The sequence below is a fragment of the Orbilia oligospora genome, assembly GCF_000225545.1.
Source record: "Orbilia oligospora ATCC 24927 unplaced genomic scaffold scaffold00081, whole genome shotgun sequence".
In the NCBI taxonomy this organism is placed as follows: Eukaryota; Fungi; Ascomycota; class Orbiliomycetes; order Orbiliales; family Orbiliaceae; genus Orbilia; species Orbilia oligospora.
The window spans coordinates 335,474-359,264 of record NW_011645638.1 but is presented as its reverse complement, the minus strand read 5'-3'; the positions used below and the strand labels follow the sequence as shown (position 1 = coordinate 359,264).

Sequence of the window (23,791 nt, the reverse complement as noted above, 5' to 3'; positions counted from 1 at the left end):
AAGGACTACGAAGCTAATAGTGTCTAGGAAACTAATTATTCCACCAGACAATGAAGCTCGGCAGAAAAAGGTAGCGATGGGATTATATTCTGGTGAAGGACTGAGCGAGGGGAGGGGCAGCGAGGGGCACAAAAATATCTTCCAGGTTGGTTTGACTCAACGCAAACCCCACAGCTGTTTTAGGATATTTAACCGCTGTTATTCGGTTATACTTGCCTATATTTAGTACACGCGCGTCAAGATGAGCCGAGGCTCTCCAAATGTAGATTTGATTCGATTCGAGCTTCGAAGAAGCAGTTGCGATTTGCCCTTGGGCTTGATTATCCAAATCCTTCAAATTCAAGGCGTATAGATATTTCTATGGTGTTAATTTTAATCTCGTTTACATGTTAAAACCACTTGCTCCTAATCGACATCAATTATTCATACACTTCTTTTCTACCTTGCCAGACTGTTCGACGGTTCTGGTATTTGATCTCTGTAACCTTTATTCCATAAATTTCCAATGCTTCGTCAATCTTCATTCGCTCTTCAAAAACCATGTCCTCTATTTCAGTTTTTTCTATGACTTTAGCAATTTCATGGTCTCTTTTTTCTCTGTCAATGATGAAGACATAGTTGGCCTTGCCAACATATATTTTCTTAAGATTTGGCGACAATTTCCCTTCAAGAACGCTACTCAATACCTTCTGACAAAGCTTTTCTCTAAATGTATTGTCTTTTCTGGATGGCACACCAATGCTCTTGAAAACCTCCAGCTTGGGGAAAATCGACTCGTCGAAAATGCAATCTGGCTGCGAGGGGGTAGTAAACATAGACAAATTAGCGATAACTCTCCATAAAAGTAGTACACTCATGTAGTACACTCATGTATACAGGTATATCTTGAATTGCCCACTCTGAGGTTCTTATTAGAAAGAATTCGAAGGGTAGCATACCATAAACTCTGTCCAAATGGACTCCTTCATCTCAACGGTCAATTCTTCTAGGCTGGGTAGCGAGTTCCCAATATATTCGACATCCTCCTCATCTGTATGTAATGCCCAGCTCACTACCTTAAGTTTCCGCAGTGATTCTCGGTGACACTTTTTTAATCCTTCAACCCAACCCCAAGGGGACTTCATGCCGGGAACTCCTGAAACTGTTACTTTTTGAAATCCGGCTGTGGCCTCCAAAAAGTGGTTCAGTTCTTCGTTCGATGCGGGACTACCGTTAAATTCCGGGTAAGAGAAGTATTTCTCCCAGTCCACACCCGATTTTGAACTATAATTTGAAAAGCCAATAGAAGTTCTCTCACTGTACTTTCTCAGAGCAACCTTCTCTAAAATCTTCTTTTGCCTGAAGATTTTGACCAAATCGTAGGTATATGATGAATACCCACTACACTTCCAGGTCTTTAAATTCTTTAAATGTATCCTCTTTCCATCAGCCTGCTTGTCCCTCTTGCAGATCTTTGCGCATTTGGAACACTCTTCCCAGGCTTCGAACCCGATGGCAATCTTTGATTGTCGGTCGTCCATCTCCAAGCCTCTATTCTGAGGTTTCCAGTTCGCAGTGTGCAACTCCTCCAAGGTATTCTGGCAACTGGAAAGCAGACTAAATACCCGATGGTACCGTCCAGAAACATCATAGCAGTTGTAGTTGAAGTAGCGAAGGTGTGGAAAGTTGAAGATGCTACAGTCATCATATCCAAGGCAGGGGTCGAAAGCTAATGTTAACCTCGTAAGTCTCGTCTGAGGGCTAGCTAAAGCCGATAGTATTTGTTTGTCGACTTCGACGCGGTAGAAAACCCGACTATAGCTATGTCTATTGAATCTACCACATAGAAAAATGAGATTAGTTGTCCACAAACACGTCTATAGATCTATTGTCGCAAGTGGTGCTAGATAATAATTTACCTAAAAGATTGTAACTGCCCTGACTTGAGATTGTTGATAATCTCAGCAACCCTCTCATTGAAAATTGTAGGTGCTATCTCAGAATCTTCAAAAGGTCCGTATATCCGTTCTACTTCTTGTTGGCTGTTGATTTTCTTTACTTCTTCATATTCCTTGCCATCAGGAAAGCTCACGCGAACATCGCCTGAGCCCCATTTCTTGACTTTGGAAGAGTGCATAACTTCAATATGCCGCACATTTCGTAACTGTCGCTCCGTAATCTTATCGAGTTGGCTTTGAATCCTCCAGCCACCACCAGCAGAAGGGATTCCCAATGTCAGAAATTGAGAGAAATGCGGGCGGACAATATTCGAGAATAGCTTGTTCACAAGAGCAAGTCTTGTAAGGTCTAAGGGTGACTCGATCTTTCCAAAGTTTGTCAGCACTACTTTATAGGAATTGCAAGAATAGAGAGCCTCATACGAAGATTGCTATTTGTTCTAATATTTCAACAGGAAAATTTAATAGCCCCATGTTGACAGACCGGTTCGAGGAGTACTTGTCGTTAGAGTTGGTGTCTAACATCCTTTGCCTAACCTATAGTTATGACAAATGCGTTGGAGTAAAAAATACAACAGCCGGCCTGATTCCGAATTAGTATTCAACAATCCGGCCTATAGGATAGGATTCAATTGATCAATTCTGTTAAGAAATTGGAAGAATAGTTTCGAAATATCTAGATAGATAATATAATAAAGGTACATGTCCATTGGCTATATATATTTATCTTTATATGAATCCTTTTGGTTTAGTCGTTAGGCTGATTGTAATTTTATGTTGTCCATTACTCTGGCCCGACAAATTGTACCAAAAGCCCCAATTAGGCCAATCCAATCTACATTAGCTTCGCGTCTAGAGTACAAAAAGTGCCAATTCTCCCCGCCATTTGTCGCACACGTTACTAGTATCCTTGCGCATGCCAGCTCAGCCTTGAAAATGACATTGGCAGTTCGATAGTTCAATCTCTGTGATAGAGTCGAAATACGCTATCAAGACGCCCAATTGCCTTGATATCGGAAGGGTCTTCTTTATATAGCTTTACGCTGACCACTAACCTCCACCATCCCATCCTGAGCCATTTACCTGAAAAGTTTATATTAAACTCCTCTTCTCCTCTCACCCAATCTTTTAAAGCTGGCAATACATCCTTTATAACCTCAGTGATAACTTCTTTCACTGTCGTCTGACTCCCCAGTGCTAGTCTCTCCCACCAATATTCTCCTGGACGCCCAAATATCTGATATTCGTTGTCAAAGAATTGCAATTCTGCTGTGAATTTGAGGGTGTAGCCATACTTTTCTTGAATATCTGTTGTAACTGGAGACAAATATATTTCAGACGGATTGCACTCTGGTGTCGACACAACTTTTGTATCCCTTTTCGTTGGTATCACACTCGGGTTTTCAGCTTTATCGATGCTCGTGCGAGGAAAGCATTTCACTTGTCCCTTCTCGAAATCCCATTGTGCGAAGAATGGGTCCTCCAGAAACCTAGACGAGGATATATTTCTCGATTCTAACTCTCCCAGTATATTTTGTTGAATACACCGCCAATTTTTAACGACCCCGCTTTCTACTGAATCGACTGTGACGACTAAACGACTGCCCACGTTAAGATATTGGTGGACTATTAGTCTATGATTTTTTCTTAGACTGGTTGCATAACGCTGACGAACAAAACTGTCGGTTGTGGTGAGGATTTTGTGCCATAGTGGAAAGGATTGGCTCGCTGCATCCTGATCATGGATGGTGTCGAGGTGGGAGAGTATCTGAAAATGTAACTCTGTGGGGAGGGAGAGGAGGGACATTGTCGGATACTAGTATACTGAGGGCTTAAACGTCTAGGTTTTCTCCAGCTGTTCGCTAATAAAGTACCCTGGACCGCCATACTAACCTAGAGGCTAGTAATGATTATATCCGTCTACAGTCGGGTCCAAAAATGATGTACGTGATACCGCGCGACACGTGGTTTCACCGTTTAGACAGCCAGTTCTGCGGTTTTGGTTCCCCAGCTGTCAACACAGGCTGTCTGCTGCCGGCCGAGACTGTCCGGCTTTGCTCAAATATCCCATACTGCAACCTGTACACCAAGATAGAATCTTTGCGAAGAACCCATGGAATACCTGTCTAAGTCTAAATACGGTTGATTGGGAGTATAATAATAAATTTAAGAAAAAACAGACCGATAATATAAATAGGAAATACCAGGGTCGACATACCAACTGTACATGCGCCGCCCCGATGCAAACCCAAACATTCAAACTAACTACACGTGCACGCTATACTAACTTCAAAATTATGAAAAGGATTAAGTAGACTATGGTAATGTTGAGTAGTCGGACTTGAGACCAGTGCGGAGAGATAATATATTGGAAGTATTGGAAGTAATGAGATTCATGGTTCAGAAAAGTCCGGTGGAGGCAGATAGGGGGTCATTATCTAGCATCTTTTTAGTAGATCACCACCTGAAAGTCGCAGTTTCATATTCCATTCCGATTCGCTAGGATTGAATCTAGATCCTCAAGCTGTCTCAGGTTTCCTCGCCACGTATCGGAACCTATATCTTATTAGCCCCATTATCCCTACCTCCTAACATGTTAACAATCCGATGACAAGAATACTCACAAGTTAAAGTATGTATGGATAGCCTTATTCTTCATATCCTTCCTCACCTGCGCCAAGAGAATCTCAATCTCTGGTACACTCATCCCGTGCACCGTCGTAAAAAAGAACAAACTAAGCGCCTCCAACCCTTCAATAAAGGCAGCCATTTGATATCCACCGACTTCTTTCATATGCGCATCCTTAGCCCATGGAGAATTCGGCAATTTGAAGATTTCTCGACTAATATCGGTGAATCCAGCGTCGCGGAGGTAGTCCGAGAATTTCGGCGTATCGTCTAAGGGTGCACCGATGCCACGGGCACCACCAGTGAATAGTCTTCCCCATTCAGCGAGGGCCGAATCTTCAGGGAAAGACCCGTCGTCGGAACGGAGTGTGGAGTCGGGTTCGAGAAGCTCAACGTAGCCACCGGGCTTAACGGCTCTGTAAAAATTTGAGGCATGTTATTAACTTAGTGTTCTATTAAAACTATAGCTCTTGGTGCAAAGGGGTTAGCAACTTACGTATACGCCTGCTTTAATAACTTCGGCCAATCCTTAATTGAACCGACCATATAGCGGATATAGACAAGATCGAAGCTGTCTGGTTTGTGTGTCCATTCCTTCTCAACATCGTCGACCTCAAAAGTGAGACTGTGTGTTAATTCTTTAGCAATTGATTCGTGATCCAACTTTGGTGATTAGAGCATACTTTGGCGGAACCCTATCAAGAAGGAAGTTAGTATGCGCAATCGATCCCATAGAACAAAACTGATGATCGATATAAGAAAAAGTGTATGCATACCATCGCGGCTGAATAGGACTCAAATCATTGCCAACAACCTGCAGTGAACCGATATTAGTTACTATGAATCACATACTCGCAGAACGGGACAAGTTGTGTACATTTGCCATAGGATATTCATCCGCTATTAAGACATAAATTTAGTTAATATATTATTAAGACAGACGAAACTTCGACACAATACTAACCCATTTCGATTGCCCATATACCTGTAACACAGTGATAATTAGTATTTTCATGAAAGGGGGGTCTATGTATGCGCCACAAGAAAATGCTCACCAGTTCCAGTCCCAACATCAAGAATCCTCTGGGGGTCTTTAAGCGGCGCTGCGTGTAATTTTCCCTTCTGAATAAGAAACATGACATGATGATTCAGATCCAGCCGGTCATTCTCCGCCTATGCCTTCATTAATATTTGCCATTCTCCCAATAAAAGACTATCAAGAACATATCTACCTCGTCGTTCGGTAAAAAGTAGTCTGAATGATATCCAAACCACTGACATTAGCAACACACTCGATTCTGCGTTGTAACCACAAAATGCAACAAATTGAAATCATCTCAACTGGAATAAGTGTTGGAAAAACATACTTGTGTCAGTCATTGACTGGGAATGATATCGTCTGCCATTCTCAAAACGATAGTGCATGACCGAACTTGACAAGCTGGTCGTATAACTCCCTCTGTTTGCCCATACAAGGAGTTGAAAGTATTTATCGCCGGTCAGTTTGTAATCCTTAATTTCCTTTTTTTATTTTTTTTTTGAGAAAAGAAAAATGTTGGCCCTTGCATAGGATACACACACATCCAGGCGCAGGTAATGTTGTACAACATGAAGGAGGGAGGGTAGGGGAGGGAACGAACACTTCAGATTCACTGTACGCCGACTCGGTATAGGTCTAGCATGTCTTATTAGTAACAGTACCTTTATCTATTTTTATGATATCACATTTCCTTTTCATTTTATTCTGAAGGGAAACGGTTTGTAGGGGAAATCCTGGAAACCAAATGAAGCGGTAGTACATACCTCGGCCTCCAGTTCAGGGTGTAATGTGGTAGTAACATCGCCCTGAACGGTAACATCCAGTGCCGCTGGCGGGGGAGAAGCAGCTGCGCTTGTCGGTGAAGCGGCTTTAGGGGATACTGGTTTAGGGGATACTGGTTTAGGGGATACGGACTTCGGCGGCGATGTTGGACCTGATGTCGACATGTCTGTAGATTTTTTTTTCTTCGGCAAGAAAAGGTAAGTGTATTAATTGAAGAGAAAGTCAGGTTGATTCTGGCATACGAGTCTGAAAAGAAGCCGGTTGAACGTTTACTGAACGGGTTGGCTCTTTAACTTTGATCTAGTCTGGGCCATGGACAAGCCGGCTCATTTCCCCCCAAAATGCTCATAATTGTGACCAGCATTTTAATCTCATTCCCCACACTCACGCCCTTAACGCCCACATGGCAAAATTGACTTCTGCCAGCACAGACTTTCCCTCCCTCCCGCACTTACGAGGCACAGATGTTACCGATCCAGAAAACGGGTGGTCCAGCAGGGTGGGTTTTGGGTTAGTGCCAAAGAAAAAGAAGTGCGGGAGGGGGTGGACTGGACGGATAGAGTGCCCATTGGCTGACTCGCATGTGTGGCTGGGATTGGCGCTGTTGGAAGTGGATGATATAAGGTGAAGCTGGCGTGGACTCGCTTGTAGCGGTTAGAATAAGGAAAAAAAACAGTTGAATTCGATTGACAGTGGGGGATTGCATATGCTATCGATACGATTTGCAGATTTTGGGAGCTCTTCCTTGCATCGATTTGCAGGTCGACTCTATCCTGTTCCGATTGGAATAAGATAGAAATTTTTCGTAAAAGTGGGGAGATGCGCCTTATCGTATGTCGTAACTCCGCGTGGCGAGCTTCATAATCAATTACGCCAGAAGTTGAATGAATTAGATGCAATCGGCTAGGTCCATATCATGAGTCGAGAAACTAGAACTCAATTCTACACATAGCCGCTGCTGGTGGGCTTGTGTGACCTTAAAGTATGCGCAGTGGCGCAATGTCAAGAAATCCAAGAGCTTTATGTGTCAATTGCAAGCGCAGATGCCCATTTGAACTCAAAAGAAACATGTTGTAACTGTAGATAAACATACATTCGAATGCTAAGGTTTAAAAATATTAAAAAAGATTTTGCGCTATCAATTGAAATCTCGTATCCAGACGTCTCATGATCAAACCTCGACTCGAGTCTACATTTTCGGAATTCCCGGGACCCACACTCATCAACGGTACTCAACCCAAGCGACAAGGGCTTGGTATACCAGACATGCATTCGGTACAATTGATAGAGTCGACCCCTCTATCAAAAACCTAGGTAATGCGCAGAGCCTTCGCAGCCCTCTTTGTCGTTTGTGTATCTTCCTTCTCAGAATCCGACTTTTTCCCGCCCTCCGACACCGCTTGTGCATACGTCTCCGTCTCGCCTACCTTTTCATGCATCTCGTTTACTTTTTGACGCTTCTCGTTTACCTTTCCACTCCCCTCGTCTACGCTCCCACGCTTCTCACCCCCTTTAGCTTGCAAGCGTCCTAGACTCATTCCAACCTCAACATCTACCATAATCCTCTCATTACTCAAATTTAATAAATCCTCATCAAACAAAATTCTCCCCTTCTGGAAGACCACCAAAATACTCGATCCACCGAATTCAAATCTCCCAATCTCTTGGCCTTTACGGATTCTGCGCCCAGGTATTCTCGTGTCCTCGTTAAACCTATGTAAATCACGTTGTTATCAGTCTTAGCTGCCCACAAGCCCTTTGAGAAATTACCCGCCAAAGTGTAGACTTACTTAACAGTCCCCACATCCGATGCCCCAATTGCCACAAATATTACATCCCCATACTTCTCAGTTTCAAAACAGACTGCGCATCTCGCATTGGATGTCAATACATCGATATGCGATCTTAAATTCCATGGATCAACGTTGTAATACTCCCCACTAAATTGTTTATACCATTTCACCGTTCCAGTGACAGGGGCGTGATAACGGTGATAATCTTGAGGGCTTAAGCGGAACGATGCAACGGGTCCGTCGGCAAAAGATTCTGCGATGGAAGGGTCACCCAATAGATTGGCGATTGAGAAGTGTTGACCTTTAATCCACAATTTTTGTGCGAGATGGACGGAGGGGTAGACTACTACACGGCAATCAGAAGGCACGATGGCGAAAGACTAGTAAAGTTTAGGATGTTAGCGCAAGAGCGAAATTATGGCATTATTTGTCGGGGTTCTTTCTTACATCGTCGCCCTCCTCATATATCGGACGAGACCCACGAGCATGCTCTCGGACAAAAAAGTCCTCGAAAGTAGCATAGTCTTTGATGTCGCTCGGGGTAAACTCTTTCATATTTATGTGATAAAAATCGATAAATGGTCTGATCTTGGATTTTGACCGCGGTGATCGCTCTTTTTTGCCTTCTTTTAAAGAGTTATCATGAAGATAGAGTCTCATCAACTTGGTCCGGTCGACTATGTTGAAAAAAAATTAGCATCCCCAACCGTCTGATATTATGTTAATCGGCCGCGGGTCTTATGGCATACTCCACTCGGTTATAGGATTGAAAAGTAGGATTAACTTGATTTTCTTCCAAATGGGCTGCTGTTCGCGTTTGAGTTCGCCAGTCTATTCATAATGTAAAGTTAGGGTGAATGCTTTAGCTCTAGCTCTAGTTCTAGCCCTTATACGTGAACTCAATTGTAAGTAAGTGAGGTTGAAAATCATACCTTTCGATCCACCGTAGGCCATCCTACTTCCCGATTTTGTATCTACACCATATCGTCAGAATTCCGATCCACTATTGATTTACTAGCGATTCAATTCTCCGGAATACAATACGTACCAACTTGCAATATCCCATAAACTCATCTAGGATAGTCGACACATAACCTAAAACAAATGCAAAGAGCCCCATTGTGAAGGCTCCAGAAGCAATGACTCTCTAGATCACTGAATAATTTGCAAAATGACAAAAAGTTTGAAAAATCGCCGGTCTTGTCGTATATTATGCAGCTGTAGAATAAAATTTCTGGTATTTCCGATTGATCAATTAAACGGACCAAGCGATCAATTTATACCTTTCATTTCAGTACGTATATTATGACTATTTAATTACAAGCAGCTGACGTTTTACGCGTATGTGAGACAATGACACTTGTTGAGGATTGTTTCATGATTCTTTGGTACAATTTATGTAATTATAGCATATAGTCTTGTGCTATTGTGTGATATTGACGTAACTTGCCGGTTCACGGCTTCGACCGCCGTGAAGCTAATGACCAACACGAACCTGTTACCGGTATACTCCGTGCTAATAAGTTGTAGATGTCATGGTAGTTTAGCTTTAGATATATATTGGGAAGCTACTTCCTCATAATTAAAGATAAGTGGGTCCAAAAGGGACTATGATCTACTTTTTGGAATTAATGCATGCAGCCCTGTTTTTATTCGAGACTATCCGCTAGCTGCAGATTTGGCAGGAACTTGATTCTGGTCCAGGCAGTTTGTGGTATTTTGCATGAGTTACTTTGTGTTGGGTTGAGGCACCGTTATTACATGCATGGGCAACATGGGAGTTCATGTTCGCTGTATGTTGTCATTGCATGGAACTTGAACTCGAACATCGACGAAATGAAATAATCGATTTCACTGGGTGGAAGTGCATTCTATACCAGAATTAAATAGATTCCAAGTTAAAAGAACAATAGCATTGTTTGACAGAGCTTTGAAATTAAACCCCATTGATCAATAGATTTAAATTTTTCTATTGCAATATCGTCGATTAAGAATCGACCCTGCCATTGTTTCGTTTTCTTCGTTCTTAATGCCTGTGTTTCCGTATCCTTCATATTGTTCAGTATCAATTAAGTACTTAGGTGTCACACACCCCGACTATTGGTAGACATAGGTCTCATCGGTGGAATCATCACCACTATCAATCTGGCTATATTCCCCTTCCAATTGTGCATATGCACGCCAAACCCCATTTCCACTGGCATCACCACCACCACCGGACCCGTAGATTTCCCTTTCCCTCTCCTTGGTAACTAGCTTGTTGAAGACTGCAGTGGTAATGAGGTGTGACTCCTTCAATTGGGCCATATCCTTCTCTAGTTGTTCTAATTGTTGAGCAATACTAAACAATGACATTTGAAGGTCATGAACTAAAGTTTTATAAATAAAATCATCAGCACAATTTTAGCCGTCATGGATAGGTGGAGTGAATTCAATCTTACAGTTAATGAATGAAAGAAAGTAAAGGGAGGGAAGCTTACCCATACGGTTGATGTGATTGTAATATCTGATGCCATAGGATACCAAGCTGATAATGAAGTTCGTCAACTTGATAATGACACTCATGATCTTTAAAATGACACTCATGACCTTGAAAACGACACCCATGACGAAGATAAATACGATTCCAAAGAAAATGTAGGTGATTATCATATCGATGATTTGTAACGTTGACATCTTTGTTAGATGATAGTGGAGGGCGACTTCCTGGGCTTCCAATACAACTTGGTATAATTAAGGTATATTGGTCTCGTAAACGTAGATTGGTTTCGATTATGTCGGTACGAGAGTTGATAGGGCAGGTGTTAATGATTTGATAAAGAAGATATCATTGATCGATTTATTTAGATTGTGGCCAAAAGAATGAAAGCGTCTACCTTTAACAGGCTGAAATGGGATTAATATGGGACGTAGATGGCGAGGGATAGGAATATATGAGAGATGGAGGGAGGTAGATAGCTATGCAGTCTCGTTGGCTTAAAAGTAGAAGGTACCGGTCTTTTGAAACCTAAACACGCCCCGTAACGATAGTATTACATACACTAGTCACTATCTATAAGTGTAAAAAAAAGGAAGAGACAAAATACTGAAAAAAAAATCAAGTCAGTTTTCGCGCGCGATCGATGGATCCATTTTAGCTTTCTTGTCGTCGTTTTCAAAAACCCACTGTCCTAAATCTCAATCTCCTCTTCGTCATCCTCCTCAAATTCTTCCTCTACTTCCTCGGACTCCTCATAGATATAACTGTCGTCGGAATCATCATCGCTGTCTTCGTGCCCACTCCCCACACGCAAAGGCCCATTCATATCCTGAGTAGTTCTATACCCAAACCTGTCCCTGTCTTTGTCCCTGAACACAAGTCTGTTAAGCACGACGCTAGAATCTAGCTGGGTAAATGCCAACCGAGAAACCCCGCGTTCCAATTGCTCTACGCGATTTGACATTTGTTCGATCTCAGTGACTAGAGAGGCCCATAAATATGCATTCGTTAGTTTCATATAGTATATTTATATATGGTCTATAGCAAGAATAGTAATATAACAATAGAAAAGATCGAAAGAGAACTCACCTAGACTGCCAATAGAATGAATTAATTCCAAAATGGAGCGAATGAAAAGATAGAGATTGGCCATCGCAACCATGAGGCCAAATGTGAGAAGAATTGACTGCATTTTTTGAGTCTAGCTGAGCAGGGGCGCGTTACTAGGCTTTAGAAGTGGTGGGGCTCTGTATTTCGATCTCGATCTATATGTATAGGGTGATGGCAGTAAGGATTTAAGGTAAATGATGATGAGAAGTGGCACCAGTGTGGAGTATTGATGATGAGATACGGTGTGTATCTTTAAATCGCGGGAATGGTAAATGTCAATGAATCGAATTAATCTTTGAGGGCAAGATTTAGGGCAGTTGGCGTGAATGATAAATGCTTCTGAAGTTGATGGGAAAGTTAGAGTTCAGATGTTTTATGATAGATACGTGGGTGGAGAAGAAACTAATTGTATCACGAACGAGGTGGGTTTAACTTCGATATATGGACATGATGCATCTCAGCTCGGTATTAATATTCATTTACGTGACCAATGTCCAGATGACACCATCTAAACCGTGTCATGTATGATTTGTGTGCAATCTACATGCTGTGTGGTAGCATTATAATTATACATATTCCCACCTACTCGATACACCATAAAGTGTCATTAAGCTCAGAGATATATTTATATCGTGTAAAGTATTTAGCGGCAATGGTTATTGGTTTTATAATTAGCAGCATGGATAGAAATGTCGAAGCCTAGAAGCCCCACGCTAGACAGCTACCATGAAATAAGGGCCATGGACGGCACTAAAACATAAATGGCAATTCCATTCGAATTGAAGCCTTCAAGGAAAGTTATGGAGAGCTCAAAGACGTGGCATCCGACGTCTATTCAAGATGATAATATGATACATTGCAATATTGTACAGCACTATGTTGTGTATAGTATATATATGTACAGTGAAAGATCCAAACCAGTTCGGGTTTAATAAGGCAATTTCTATAGAATAGCCTGCTTCCGTCCTCCTGGTAGATATATGGGATATCCGGATATGAGCCGTCATGGAGGTATATCCCATACTAGTCTCTGGTACTAAAGCCGAACCTCGAGTTATACCTCCAACTGCCAGTAGCAAAGACATCCATAACTTCCCTGCCTCACAGATTCGGGTTGATTGAACCATATCTCAACGATGGATAATCAGACGTCAACCAAAATTCATCGCGATCCAGGTACACTCTTCTCCTCCGTCGCCTTCCCTCTCTCCAAATTACCCCCAAAAGTACCCCCTCTAAACCCATCAAGCTTCTTCCACATCCATTCCCTCACCTAATTCCCAAAGAGTCAGCTATTTCCCATTTTCACATAAATAAGTCACCAAAATTGAACATACCGGCCCAAAAGGATGTTCCATCGGCCAATCCATAATCAAGACCATATAAGCCGGTAAAACGGTGATAGTCAATAACTGTAAAGTCCCCGTAAACCTCATCCAATTGACAGGATGTTGACCTCTTATCCGAACTCTTCGTTTGTACTTTCTTTCAAGACGGTATCGGTCGCTTGGACTCATTTTGGAAAGATCTGGAGGCCAGGAACGGCGGAGGAGGGGGTGGTGGTAGGGAGTTGATGATGACGACGACATGCTTGGTATTATTGGTTTATCCATGATTATGGCTTACTCCTCTTTATTCTGTTTAACAGATTCCCCGCTGGGTTTGAAGTTATCTGGGGAAGTTATCGCGATAAATTGGTGAATTGAAGATGTCGTCGAGTCTAACAAGGATATGCAGCTAACCAAATCGCGGTTAGTCCCAGAATTCGACCGACGCCAAGTGAAAACTGCGGGCAATGCCGCCGACCGAAAACAGAAATCCAACAACCCAAAAATTTCGGTTCCGAAACTTCAAACCTCTTTCCCTCTTCTTCTTCCTCTTCCTCTTCCCCTTCTCTTACTCCATGATACCCCTCATCGAGCAGAAATCATCCGAAGAGGATCCTTCTCTTCGTTCAAAACCCGGCTGAAGAAACTACTACACTATCTAATTCCTCTTATCGACTCTTACAAAAATGGCGACGAATAGTATCAAGCTGTTGACTGGGAACAGTCATCCGGAGCTGGCCAGCTTGGTGGCGCAGAGGTACATCCCCCCCACTATCCAATTTCTCAAAACAGAAAGTATCATATAACTAACCACAAAGATGAATGATAGACTCGGCACTGAACTCACCAAGATCATGGTCCTCCAATACTCCAACCAAGAAACCTCCGTCACAATCGGTGAATCCGTCCGAGACGAGGACGTCTTCATTCTCCAATCCACCGCCCCCGGCGAAATCAACGACGGCCTAATGGAACTCCTAATTATGATCAACGCCTGCAAAACCGCCTCAGCCCGACGAATCACCGCTGTAATCCCAAACTTCCCTTACGCTCGCCAAGATAAAAAGGATAAATCCCGTGCTCCAATCTCCGCGAAGCTAGTAGCCAACATGTTACAAACCGCCGGTTGTAATCATGTCATCACAATGGATTTACACGCAAGTCAGATCCAAGGGTTTTTCAACGTCCCCGTGGATAATTTATATGCTGAACCTTCGGTTCTTCATTACATCCGCGAGAACTTTGATGTTCAAAATGCGGTTATCGTCTCCCCGGACGCCGGTGGCGCAAAACGTGCAACTGCAATTGCAGACCGCTTGGATCTCTCGTTCGCTTTGATTCACAAAGAACGTACCCGTCCTAATGAAGTTTCACGAATGACCCTCGTCGGTGACGTCAAGGACAAGACGGCAATCTTAGTTGACGATATGGCTGATACCTGCGGTACTCTGGTTAAAGCCGCTGACACACTTATCGACAACGGAGCGGCATGTGTAGTTGCCATAGTCACACATGGAATCTTGAGCGGTAAGGCAATCGAGAGTATCAATGGTAGCAAGCTCACAAAAGTGGTGGTGACGAATACGGTGCCACATGAAGAGAAGAAGAGGATGTGTCCAAAGCTGGATACGATTGATATTTCGCCAACAGTATGTTTCCCCCCCTCTTTTCAACAAAATCAGTTTTAAAATGTAAGAAGAAAATAGCTAATTAAGTTGAAAATAGCTGGCTGAGGCATGCAGACGAACACATAACGGCGAATCCGTCTCCTTCTTATTCAGCCATACTCCTTCGTAGTACGGAGAGTTTGTGAATACAGCGACAAGAAAGGATTCAATTACGCCGTTAGAACTTCCGAAAACCATTGTAGAAGAAACTGAAGATAAACAGGAGCAGCATGATGGGAAAAAAGGAGACAAAACTAACGGCAAGGAGGAGGAGGAGGAGGAGGAGGAAGAGGAAGAGACCAAACAAGAAGGGAAAAGTTAGGTAATTTCTTTTTTTGGTATTTGGTATACCGGATAGTTTGTAAGAAAAACTATGGATTGGGGTTTAACTGGCGAATGGGGTTTTTAATACACTTAATTGACACACATACGCATACATACGCATACAAACACATATCGTCCATAAATTATCCTTTCGTAGAAGCTTTTTGTCTTTAAGGTGACTCCATTTCCGAGGAATTAGTTCGGATGAAAAATTCAATGAAGCGGCGCCGGTTTGAGAATTGACGTGACCTCCTTGGCCAAAGAACAGTCATAACAACGTGAATTATTGTTTTAATCTATGTATTAATGATGTATGATAAACATAGCGGCTCTCCCAGTAATCTGAGGATCATTAGTTATCGTTTATTTTATAATTAATGTGCTATGCTGGTAATTAGGGCGTGCATTATAGTAGTGGTCACTAATCATGATCCGAGGTCTATCAACATATTTTACCATGATACTGCACTGATAGCCGTTGATCAATTGATTAAGTGAACCCGACCTAAATTATTACCCTTGGAAGAAAGAGAAAGAAAGAAGGCCCAATTAGAAGTGAATCTAGACTATCATTAATTTTCAAATGGTGTAAATCTTTTAGTTTAAGGGGTGTTTATGGCGCCAAAAGTCGTCAGCTGCAGATTTCTCGAATTTCAATGTCGTATATATCAGACTATCAGCATTTTCCATGTCGCATTCACCAGAACTATCATGTTCAAACCACCCAAAAACTACAACAGTCAAGATGGATCTTTTGAAAACAGATCCTGAATATCTTTTAATTTCTATTTCTACTATGGCTGCTATAATATATGAATCCTCATGAATTTCGAAGAGTCATGGGCAATCCGTAACAAAATGTCACGTCGAAAATAAAGATCCTCATCCTCACTGCCCAATCCATCCATCCCACGTTGTTCCAGACCCCCAAAACCCGCTTTAAATAGCACCACCGGTGAATCTACACCAATTCAAAATATCCAAAGATCATCAGTATTCACTACACCATCATTGTCTACTCCCGACAATCTTTGATTTTTCCAAATGCCCCCGTCTGCAAAGCCCATAGTCTAGGCCAGTAGGAGGGGTATAAAAGGCCCCCCGCCCCCCCGGTCTTCCTTTGATTCTCTCCTTCTTTCCCTCTTTTCCCTTCCTCATAGAATTCCCTATAGTCAAGGAACTACATACTGTTCACAAAGTCTACGTACGTCTGAAAGAAACAAGGATTCAAGAACCTTCATTCGGTCTACTGAAGTGATTCTTATCTTTTTTTATTATTACTTTCTTCAAGTACTAATTACACTCTTCTAAAGAGGATTCTATATTCAAGCTCTTTTACGTTCGTTACCTAACGTTCGTTACTTACTTACGACTTACATTTGAACATTACATTCATTTGTATTCGTTCATTTGTACACTTTTACACACATTCTCTCTCTCTCGTTGAGATTGAATAACTACTCCGAATTCTTCCAGATATTCGTCGAGTAACGACATTCTTTCACTTTCAAGAAGAACTATCATTTCTTCGAAAGGAAAAGTCAAGATGTCTCCAGTCACCACCAAACTCTCCACTCTCTTCACAAAGCTTACTTCCCCCTCGAAGAAGCTCCAATCCAAAACCTCCCTCCTTTCCCAAGAAGACGAACTCCTCCTCTCAACTCTCTTCTCCCCCAGAATCCTCAAAATCTTCTCTCATACCCACCTCCTAACTTTCACCCAAAGAGTCTCCTCTTCGTCCTCTTTGCCGTTGACCGAGTCCGGTGAAAAAGACTTTGGAGAAAATGATGATAAGGTTATCATTCAAGCTAGGAAGATGGGGAAGGAGTATGAAAAGATGAATGGAAGAGTTTATGATGCTGGGAAGTTGGAGAGGTGTTTGGTTGAAGTTGTGGGAGTTAGGAAGCAATTTGCTTGTGGATATGTTAAATGGAAGAGAGATGGTGCCCTTGGAGGCATGGGATTCGATGGGGCTGAGTGGAATGAGGAGTGGGTTGGAGAAGTTGGTGGAGTTGAGGGGGCTTTGGGAGATATTTTGGTTAATTTCTAAAGTACTCTTCTTTCCTCAAATGCAAATGAAAGAGAAAAGAAAAAAAGAAAAAAAAAGGAGGAAAATAGAAAACAGAAAAATAATTGAAAACTACAAATTTCAAAAAAAAAAAGGTTTTGCTGTTTGGCGTTTGGTTTGTTTGTGCTGGAAAATAAAGTACTCTTGGAAAGATACCGGGAGTGAGAATGAAGATGATGAGCTTTAGAGCCTCGAGATACCCTTGTTTTGAGTTTTTTTTTTTGTACAATAGATTAAAGATATCCATGCAATTGCAATTGAAACGAATTCATATTATCATACTTCATTAAATTACATCCACCGCAGCAAATACGTAAATCATAGTCATGAGTTCATATTATGAATGAAGGATGGTTACGAGTTCGTAACAACTTCCGTCATATCCCGGACATAATTCACCATCGAAACAAATGGGCCAGAAAAGTCCATATCATACCTATTTACCATTAGTGTCTCTACCTAATAACTAGTAATAAACCAAAAGGGAATAAATAGAATAGCCGAGGACATACCAGTAATTAACCGCGACACAAACCCCTTCATCTTCATCAACCGTTTGAGCAACTTGATGATACCATAAGGCCGGTAAATACAACATTTCCCCGGCTTTAACCTCCACTCTTATCGGTGCGGATAGTTTAGTCCATTTCCAGGGATCTGTATCAGAAACATCTTCGACTTGGGTTGAACGTTCTGATTCCGGGAGTGAAAAGTAGTCATCGAGGGAAATAGAGGGCCAAGTTATCATTCCCTCTTCTTCCTCCTCCTGTTCTTCTTCTTCCTCTCCCCCCTTGTCCGAGTTATTCGAAGAAGATACAGAATCAGGAATAATATCAAACCCCTCCCTATTCCTAACATAAGTAGCACTCCTAACCTTCTCCTCCTTAACACCAGCAACACCCAGCGGACTAACCAAGTAAAATATCTTCGTCCCCAACAAAACCCCGTATAAATTCTGATAAGGGTCTTTGTGTAAAGAACTTACACTATGATGATTACCTATCCAGATATTTGTCGCATCCGGTAACCGTTGAGAAAGGGCTATTGATGCCCAGGGTATTGTTGGTGGGATATCCTGGGATATTGGAAAGTATTCGGATGCGAGGTTTGAATCTTGGGATTGGGCGTAGAGGACTGTGGATGGATTGGGGTCTGTGGTTGTGGATTTTAGGAGGGAGAGGAAGGTTGTGAGGGGGTAGGACGTTGTATGGGGTTTTACTGGTGTATTTAATGTATTTTATTAGGTTTTGATAATGGGATTATAAGGAGAAAAGGGGGGTTATGAGAGGGGGGTATGAGGATGCATACCGAAGTATCGAGTTCCTTCATGGGTGACAATAGAATCTGCGTTGCTGTGGTATTTTGGGGGGGTTGAGTCGCTTATTAGCCGCCATTTCCTTCCAGTTCGAGTACTTCAAAGCAAAGTATGGCATTGCATTGTATTGCATACTACAGAATTGATACAAAGTAGATATCAAAGAGTTATAAAAGAGTTAAAGTTAAATACCAACCCTTTCGGTGTCTCTGCGACAATAACCTCCATCTCCCCCATTGTAGAAGATAAGTATTCTGGTGTCCATTTGTTGGTTGTATATGCCGGCCAATCGGTCATGGCATTACGGATTATGACCGGACGGTTCCTCGAGACGATTTGGTGGAATGCGAGAGGGGTTGGTGGGACGTTTAGGTATTCTATAGATGTTGGAGGGTAGTTTAGAGAGGCATAGGACTCTAAGAGGGTGCGAAGAGCTTTGGAAGATTTGGCCTTGTCCATTTTGTCCTCATATGAAGTATATACGTAGATAGGTTGAAGATGACTCGAGGTTCTAAGTTAAGAAGAGGAGAGAAGAAAGTTCTGGAGTTCATATGGTTCAAGCGATTTGATAGTTTATTATATTATTATACGATAGTACAGTACTCTAAGGATATCATATAGATATATAGATTGGACATCCTATAGACTGTTTAAGTATTTTTATCATGATGCACTCTCTATAGCCATGATATCACGGATTCAGTGTAGTTGTACTTCGAAGTCCTTCCAAGTTCTGCACCAGACCGCCAAGAAATCCGTGTGTTGCCGTGTTGTCAACAGAATCTGTTTGTCAAATTTAAAATTACCCAAAATGGGAGAGTACCCTAAGCCCTTTCCGAAAGACGCAGTCACTTTGCCTTGTCAACGCAGTTCCCAACTCAGCAAAAGTTTGTCAAACCTCGAAATTTTAGTGGATTGGCAAAAGAAACAGAGCTGTGCTTGCTTCAATTTCCAATTTTAATAATACCATACGACAACAATCGACACGACACCATCGACAACCTCACGATCTACCCCCCCGACATACATCCCCCTCTTCCCGTCGTATCCATTTCTGACACAGCTTAGCCCAACATGAAGCTGAATATTGCGTACGTTCCTGATTTTACTTCTCTTTTTTTTGTTGCTGTTGTGTGTCCGTGTCTGTGTGTGCGTGTGTATGTGGACTCGAGTTGAAGGAAGGTCTTGGTGGTTCTGGTCTTTCATTTTTGATGAGATGGCTGGTTGAGATATCGATGGGAATACTCGGAGATCGTGCGATTGCAATAATGGATTGGATGGATGGGATACTACGATTGGGAATTGAAGACGACAAATTGGGAGGATGGTGCTACTTCTGCATATTGATGTCAGAAGAGACAAGAGACGGAATGGAAAGATATCTCAACAAGCCATCAAGTCAACGACGGAGGGACAGACATCAAGACCATAGAACTCGCATTTTTGATGGATCAGATTGAAAACAGGAGAGGAAAGAAGAAAGACTAACAAAAGTCAAAACAGATACCCAGCCAATGGCTCCCAGAAGCTCATCGAAATCGACGATGACCGTCGTCTCCGTGTCTTCATGGAGAAGCGTATGGGCCAAGAAGTCCCCGGTGACAGCGTCGGCGACGAATTCAAGGGCTACATCTTCAAAATCACCGGAGGAAACGACAAGCAAGGTTTCCCAATGAAGCAGGGTATCATGCACCCAACCCGTGTCCGTCTCCTCCTCGCCAAGGGCCACTCTTGCTACCGCCCCCGTCGTACCGGTGAACGCAAGCGTAAATCCGTCAGAGGCTGCATCGTCGGATCCGACCTCGCTGTCATGTCCTTGACTATCGTTAAGCAAGGTGATGCTGAGATCCCCGGCTTGACCGACACCACCCACCCAAAGCGCCTCGGTCCAAAGAGAGCATCCAAGATCCGTAAGTTCTACGGATTGACCAAGGAGGATGATGTCCGCAAGTTCGTCATTCACCGTGAGGTTCAGCCAAAGGGTGAGGGAAAGAAGCCATACTCCAAGGCTCCTAAGATTCAGCGTCTCGTTACTCCTCAGACTCTGCAGAGGAAGCGTCACAGAATCGCACTCAAGAGAAGACGCTCGGAGGCTCAGAAGGAGGCTGCCGTAAGTTCATCCACTCGTGTCTTTTTTCTTTTTGTAAAAAGATATGTTACTAATATGCATATCACAGAGCGAATACGCTGGCCTCCTCGCCAAGCGTGTCCAGGAAGAGAAGGCCAAGAAGGCCGATATCCGCAAGAGAAGAGCCAGCTCGATGAGAAAAGAATAAAAGCAAAAAAATGCATAAACTTTTTTGTTTCCTCATTTTTTTCTCTTGTCAAGCCTTCTTTTCTTCCCCTTTCTTCATCATTATCACCATTTCGACGGGACTTATACCCCACCCCCATCGAAAATCCGCGTGTTACATATCCATCACTCACGCAAAATTACACTATTAGTACCATTACTACTACTACTACTACTGCTCCATCTACATCTACTGCTACTACTTCTACTAGTACTACTACCGCTACGAAACCTACTACCAACCTTCTTCCTTTTTGTGTCAAGTCTTCTTATAGGGCATATACGGTGTTTTTATTACGTGTTTCCCGGTCGCTCTCCCACCCCCTACAAAACCTCACCATGTTACGTTCCTACTGTGTTATATATGGGAAATGCTTTTTTTTGACTCTTTTTTTTCACATTTTTTCTTACTCTCTTAATGAATGACCACAAACAAACAAAAACACCACTAAAGCTCTTTGAATAATAAGACTACGCAAAACATTCCTCCAGTGTGATCCAATGTTGCGGTTTTAAATTGTGATTATGGGTATTACGATGATCCAAATTGTGATGCGTACTAGTATGTACATTTAAGGTAATCGGTAAATAGGCTTAAGACTAGAACAGATACCTACTTTTGGTACTTGGTAGGTTAATATACACCTTGATAGTAAAAGATAACACCTACAGTTTTTCCTGCATTTCCCTCCACCGCCCGCCTCTCATGGGATCAACCTCCATCAGCTTCTCCAACCAACTCTGCATATCCCGTTTGATCTCTTCCCTGTCAACGTCTTCTTCTTCTTCTGTTTCATCAAGGTCTCGAAATAGACTACCGACAAAAATCATTTCCTCGAGTAACAACCTACAATCCGGTTCTTCATCTAATAACTCCCTCATCCATTCCAACGTCCGTGATAGAGTTTCCAATTTTTGAGAGTTAGTAAGTGAAAATACTGGACTTGTTGAGGTTGTTTGTTTTGAAGAACAGGATTCGAGGAGGAGCCAGTGGTTGTAGAGTTGGATGCTTTGGTCGTAAGGGTCTGTGTAGACTGCTGTTTGCATTTCTCCCAGTTCTTTTGGTTTATCCTTAAAGTATTAGTATTTTTTTGGAATAATTCGAATCAAGGATATACCAGAGAGAGAGAAAAGAACATACCACCATCCAAAAACGTCCTTCTTTCTTCAATAGTAGCTCCACGTTCACTCAATACCCTTGGAATGAGTTTACTCCTATTGTGCCATGCCGAGAAATTCGATAAATCCTTCCCGTACATTGTAGTCGTATACGCGAATTCCTGTTCTGCCAGACTTTCCTCCTCTTCTTCCCCATCTACTCCTTCTTCTCCTTCCCCTTCTTCTTTTTCTTTCGTCGTTTCCTTGTTTATATCCTTTTGCAATGTCTCAATATTCTGGACAATATACCGTCTATACCCCCACCCATGAAAATTTCTCGAATCCCTCGAAAGCATCTTATTAACCAGCCCCATTTCCGATTTCCACAGCTTCAACGCCGTTTGTAAAGATAAATTCGTCGAAGCGGTTTGTAGGATGAAGACACGGTAGTTCCAGATCCAATAGCATTTTGGGAATTTTTGGAGCAACGGGAAGAGGAAGTTTAGTTCCGAGGATAGGAGGGAGAGTTTGTCGTTTTCTTGATCGTTATCATCTTTTAATGTTGGAGAGGACGAAGAAGTGGGTAGTAGTAAATGTAAAACTATCCGTCGTCGAAAGTTCCATATTGTGTTAAACTCCGGGTTTTGGGTCAGAAGGGATGATGTGGTCGATAAGGAAGTGGGGGAATAAGTGTGCTTTGATTTCTGGACTGAGGGAAAACGCTTGTATTAGTTATCTGATGTTAAAAAAAGATAGATGAATATATAGAAAATGGGGGGATATATATACGAGAGCTTGGACTTCGGAGACTAAATTGTTGTAAGCTTCGATTTTGAGAAGATCGGCTTGGATGGCTTGAGGGGTTCGAACGGTGGTAGAGGACCGGGGGACGCCGTGCTGTTGGTAGTATTATATTCGTTAGTCATATAGGTGGGTAGTATCGCTTGAAGAGTAGGAAGCTTACGCTGGCCATTTTGATGAAGTTGTGGATGTCGAGTTGGAATGCAATGACGAGGCCTTCCGACTAGTATTAGAAAGTGGTGATATGGGAAAGTGGGTTCTGAATGCCAAGAGCTTTTGTGACAGGGGTGGCTTTGTCGTTAAAATTTCGCGAAGGAACTTTTTTTTTCCTGTTCACTCTTTCACACTCTCTTTCTCTTCCTCTTCATCCCATCTGGCATCGCGAAACAAAAAAAACTATTCAATTCTACATACCACCAGTAGAAACCTATCGTAAGTACTCAATGCTTTCTTTAACGCTTTGTCGTATACACACATGCATATATATATGTATCCTAGTTCGATGGTTTTATCATGATGAACAAATTTTCACCCACATAACCTGAACAGAGGTAGTACTCTGAGATGACGTTAAGGGAAATTAAAAAGATCAAGCTCAACAGTCTGATATTTTACAACTATTCTTTCGATTTTATTACATATTCATTCACATCTTTGGCATTGCGAGGGGTTTGTGCTAACGTTTGTGGGTTATAAAGGTACTTTTAGTTGACGGCTTGAGGGTTCATCGGCTGGTGGAGGCGTGTGGACGTATGACGCTAGATTTTTTTGTTATATTATGCTATCGTGCTACCTATTTAATTGGATATGATAATGCAATTTAAATTAAAGCATGATCTCTTGAATTGTGTAAACCATTTTCGGTCCCGTAGAACACTTCGACTACTAGTAAATATCTCCAAACATAGGTAGGAGTATGATGATATATCTCTTTCTCTACAGACCTAGGTGAGACACTAGTGGAAGAACCTTCCTGCCCCGAAACCGTATAATCCTTTTTAAGTTATCCTCTATAACCGTAGAAAGGTCTTCCTCTGGTAATGAGACCCTCGCTGCCCATACCACGCCCTATTATGTGATAGATAACGTCCACCAATAGCTGAGATGTCGAATATCGTTCCTCAGAAT

The 23,791-nt window shown here is 42.3% G+C and overlaps 12 protein-coding genes across 12 annotated transcripts; 3 read left to right on the top strand and 9 right to left on the bottom strand.

Annotated features, from left to right (window-relative positions):
* Positions 1–419: 419 nt before the first annotated feature.
* Positions 420–2,411, bottom strand: AOL_s00081g106 (uncharacterized protein; the record flags this gene model as incomplete). The annotated part of the gene is made up of 4 exons (XM_011124924.1): positions 420–794; positions 939–1,815; positions 1,899–2,302; positions 2,361–2,411. 4 exons carry the CDS (start codon positions 2,409–2,411, stop codon positions 420–422), a joined length of 1,707 nt encoding a protein of 568 aa, XP_011123226.1.
* A 484-nt stretch (positions 2,412–2,895) lies between these two features.
* Positions 2,896–3,744, bottom strand: AOL_s00081g105 (uncharacterized protein; the record flags this gene model as incomplete). Its single annotated transcript, XM_011124923.1, has 1 exon — positions 2,896–3,744. One exon carries the CDS (start codon positions 3,742–3,744, stop codon positions 2,896–2,898), a length of 849 nt encoding a protein of 282 aa, XP_011123225.1.
* Positions 3,745–4,456: 712 nt separating this feature from the next.
* AOL_s00081g104 (uncharacterized protein) lies at positions 4,457–6,551 on the bottom strand (the record flags this gene model as incomplete). The annotated part of the gene is made up of 12 exons (XM_011124922.1): positions 4,457–4,493; positions 4,562–4,981; positions 5,062–5,190; positions 5,249–5,260; positions 5,342–5,379; positions 5,443–5,465; positions 5,530–5,550; positions 5,621–5,738; positions 5,798–5,820; positions 5,933–6,024; positions 6,206–6,240; positions 6,369–6,551. The coding sequence occupies 12 exons, from the start codon at positions 6,549–6,551 to the stop codon at positions 4,457–4,459; spliced, it is 1,131 nt and encodes a 376-aa protein (XP_011123224.1).
* Positions 6,552–7,697: 1,146 nt separating this feature from the next.
* On the bottom strand, positions 7,698–9,300 carry AOL_s00081g103 (uncharacterized protein; the record flags this gene model as incomplete). The annotated part of the gene is made up of 6 exons (XM_011124921.1): positions 7,698–8,100; positions 8,178–8,560; positions 8,628–8,857; positions 8,930–9,011; positions 9,113–9,154; positions 9,229–9,300. 6 exons carry the CDS (start codon positions 9,298–9,300, stop codon positions 7,698–7,700), a joined length of 1,212 nt encoding a protein of 403 aa, XP_011123223.1.
* Positions 9,301–10,277: 977 nt separating this feature from the next.
* AOL_s00081g102 (uncharacterized protein) lies at positions 10,278–10,856 on the bottom strand (the record flags this gene model as incomplete). The annotated part of the gene is made up of 2 exons (XM_011124920.1): positions 10,278–10,549; positions 10,661–10,856. 2 exons carry the CDS (start codon positions 10,854–10,856, stop codon positions 10,278–10,280), a joined length of 468 nt encoding a protein of 155 aa, XP_011123222.1.
* Positions 10,857–11,350: 494 nt separating this feature from the next.
* On the bottom strand, positions 11,351–11,851 carry AOL_s00081g101 (uncharacterized protein; the record flags this gene model as incomplete). The annotated part of the gene is made up of 2 exons (XM_011124919.1): positions 11,351–11,640; positions 11,749–11,851. The coding sequence occupies 2 exons, from the start codon at positions 11,849–11,851 to the stop codon at positions 11,351–11,353; spliced, it is 393 nt and encodes a 130-aa protein (XP_011123221.1).
* Positions 11,852–12,931: 1,080 nt separating this feature from the next.
* AOL_s00081g100 (uncharacterized protein) lies at positions 12,932–13,358 on the bottom strand (the record flags this gene model as incomplete). The annotated part of the gene is made up of 2 exons (XM_011124918.1): positions 12,932–13,042; positions 13,107–13,358. The coding sequence occupies 2 exons, from the start codon at positions 13,356–13,358 to the stop codon at positions 12,932–12,934; spliced, it is 363 nt and encodes a 120-aa protein (XP_011123220.1).
* Positions 13,359–13,783: 425 nt separating this feature from the next.
* On the top strand, positions 13,784–14,894 carry AOL_s00081g99 (uncharacterized protein; the record flags this gene model as incomplete). The annotated part of the gene is made up of 3 exons (XM_011124917.1): positions 13,784–13,854; positions 13,927–14,746; positions 14,823–14,894. 3 exons carry the CDS (start codon positions 13,784–13,786, stop codon positions 14,892–14,894), a joined length of 963 nt encoding a protein of 320 aa, XP_011123219.1.
* A 1,740-nt stretch (positions 14,895–16,634) lies between these two features.
* On the top strand, positions 16,635–17,138 carry AOL_s00081g98 (uncharacterized protein; the record flags this gene model as incomplete). The annotated part of the gene is made up of 1 exon (XM_011124916.1): positions 16,635–17,138. The coding sequence occupies one exon, from the start codon at positions 16,635–16,637 to the stop codon at positions 17,136–17,138; it is 504 nt and encodes a 167-aa protein (XP_011123218.1).
* A 372-nt stretch (positions 17,139–17,510) lies between these two features.
* AOL_s00081g97 (uncharacterized protein) lies at positions 17,511–18,930 on the bottom strand (the record flags this gene model as incomplete). The annotated part of the gene is made up of 4 exons (XM_011124915.1): positions 17,511–17,592; positions 17,669–18,374; positions 18,465–18,508; positions 18,668–18,930. The coding sequence occupies 4 exons, from the start codon at positions 18,928–18,930 to the stop codon at positions 17,511–17,513; spliced, it is 1,095 nt and encodes a 364-aa protein (XP_011123217.1).
* Positions 18,931–19,545: 615 nt separating this feature from the next.
* Positions 19,546–20,747, top strand: AOL_s00081g96 (uncharacterized protein; the record flags this gene model as incomplete). The annotated part of the gene is made up of 3 exons (XM_011124914.1): positions 19,546–19,562; positions 19,975–20,581; positions 20,649–20,747. 3 exons carry the CDS (start codon positions 19,546–19,548, stop codon positions 20,745–20,747), a joined length of 723 nt encoding a protein of 240 aa, XP_011123216.1.
* Positions 20,748–21,430: 683 nt separating this feature from the next.
* Positions 21,431–22,835, bottom strand: AOL_s00081g95 (uncharacterized protein; the record flags this gene model as incomplete). Its single annotated transcript, XM_011124913.1, has 4 exons — positions 21,431–21,822; positions 21,906–22,584; positions 22,652–22,759; positions 22,827–22,835. 4 exons carry the CDS (start codon positions 22,833–22,835, stop codon positions 21,431–21,433), a joined length of 1,188 nt encoding a protein of 395 aa, XP_011123215.1.
* Between the last annotated feature and the right edge of the window lie 956 nt (positions 22,836–23,791).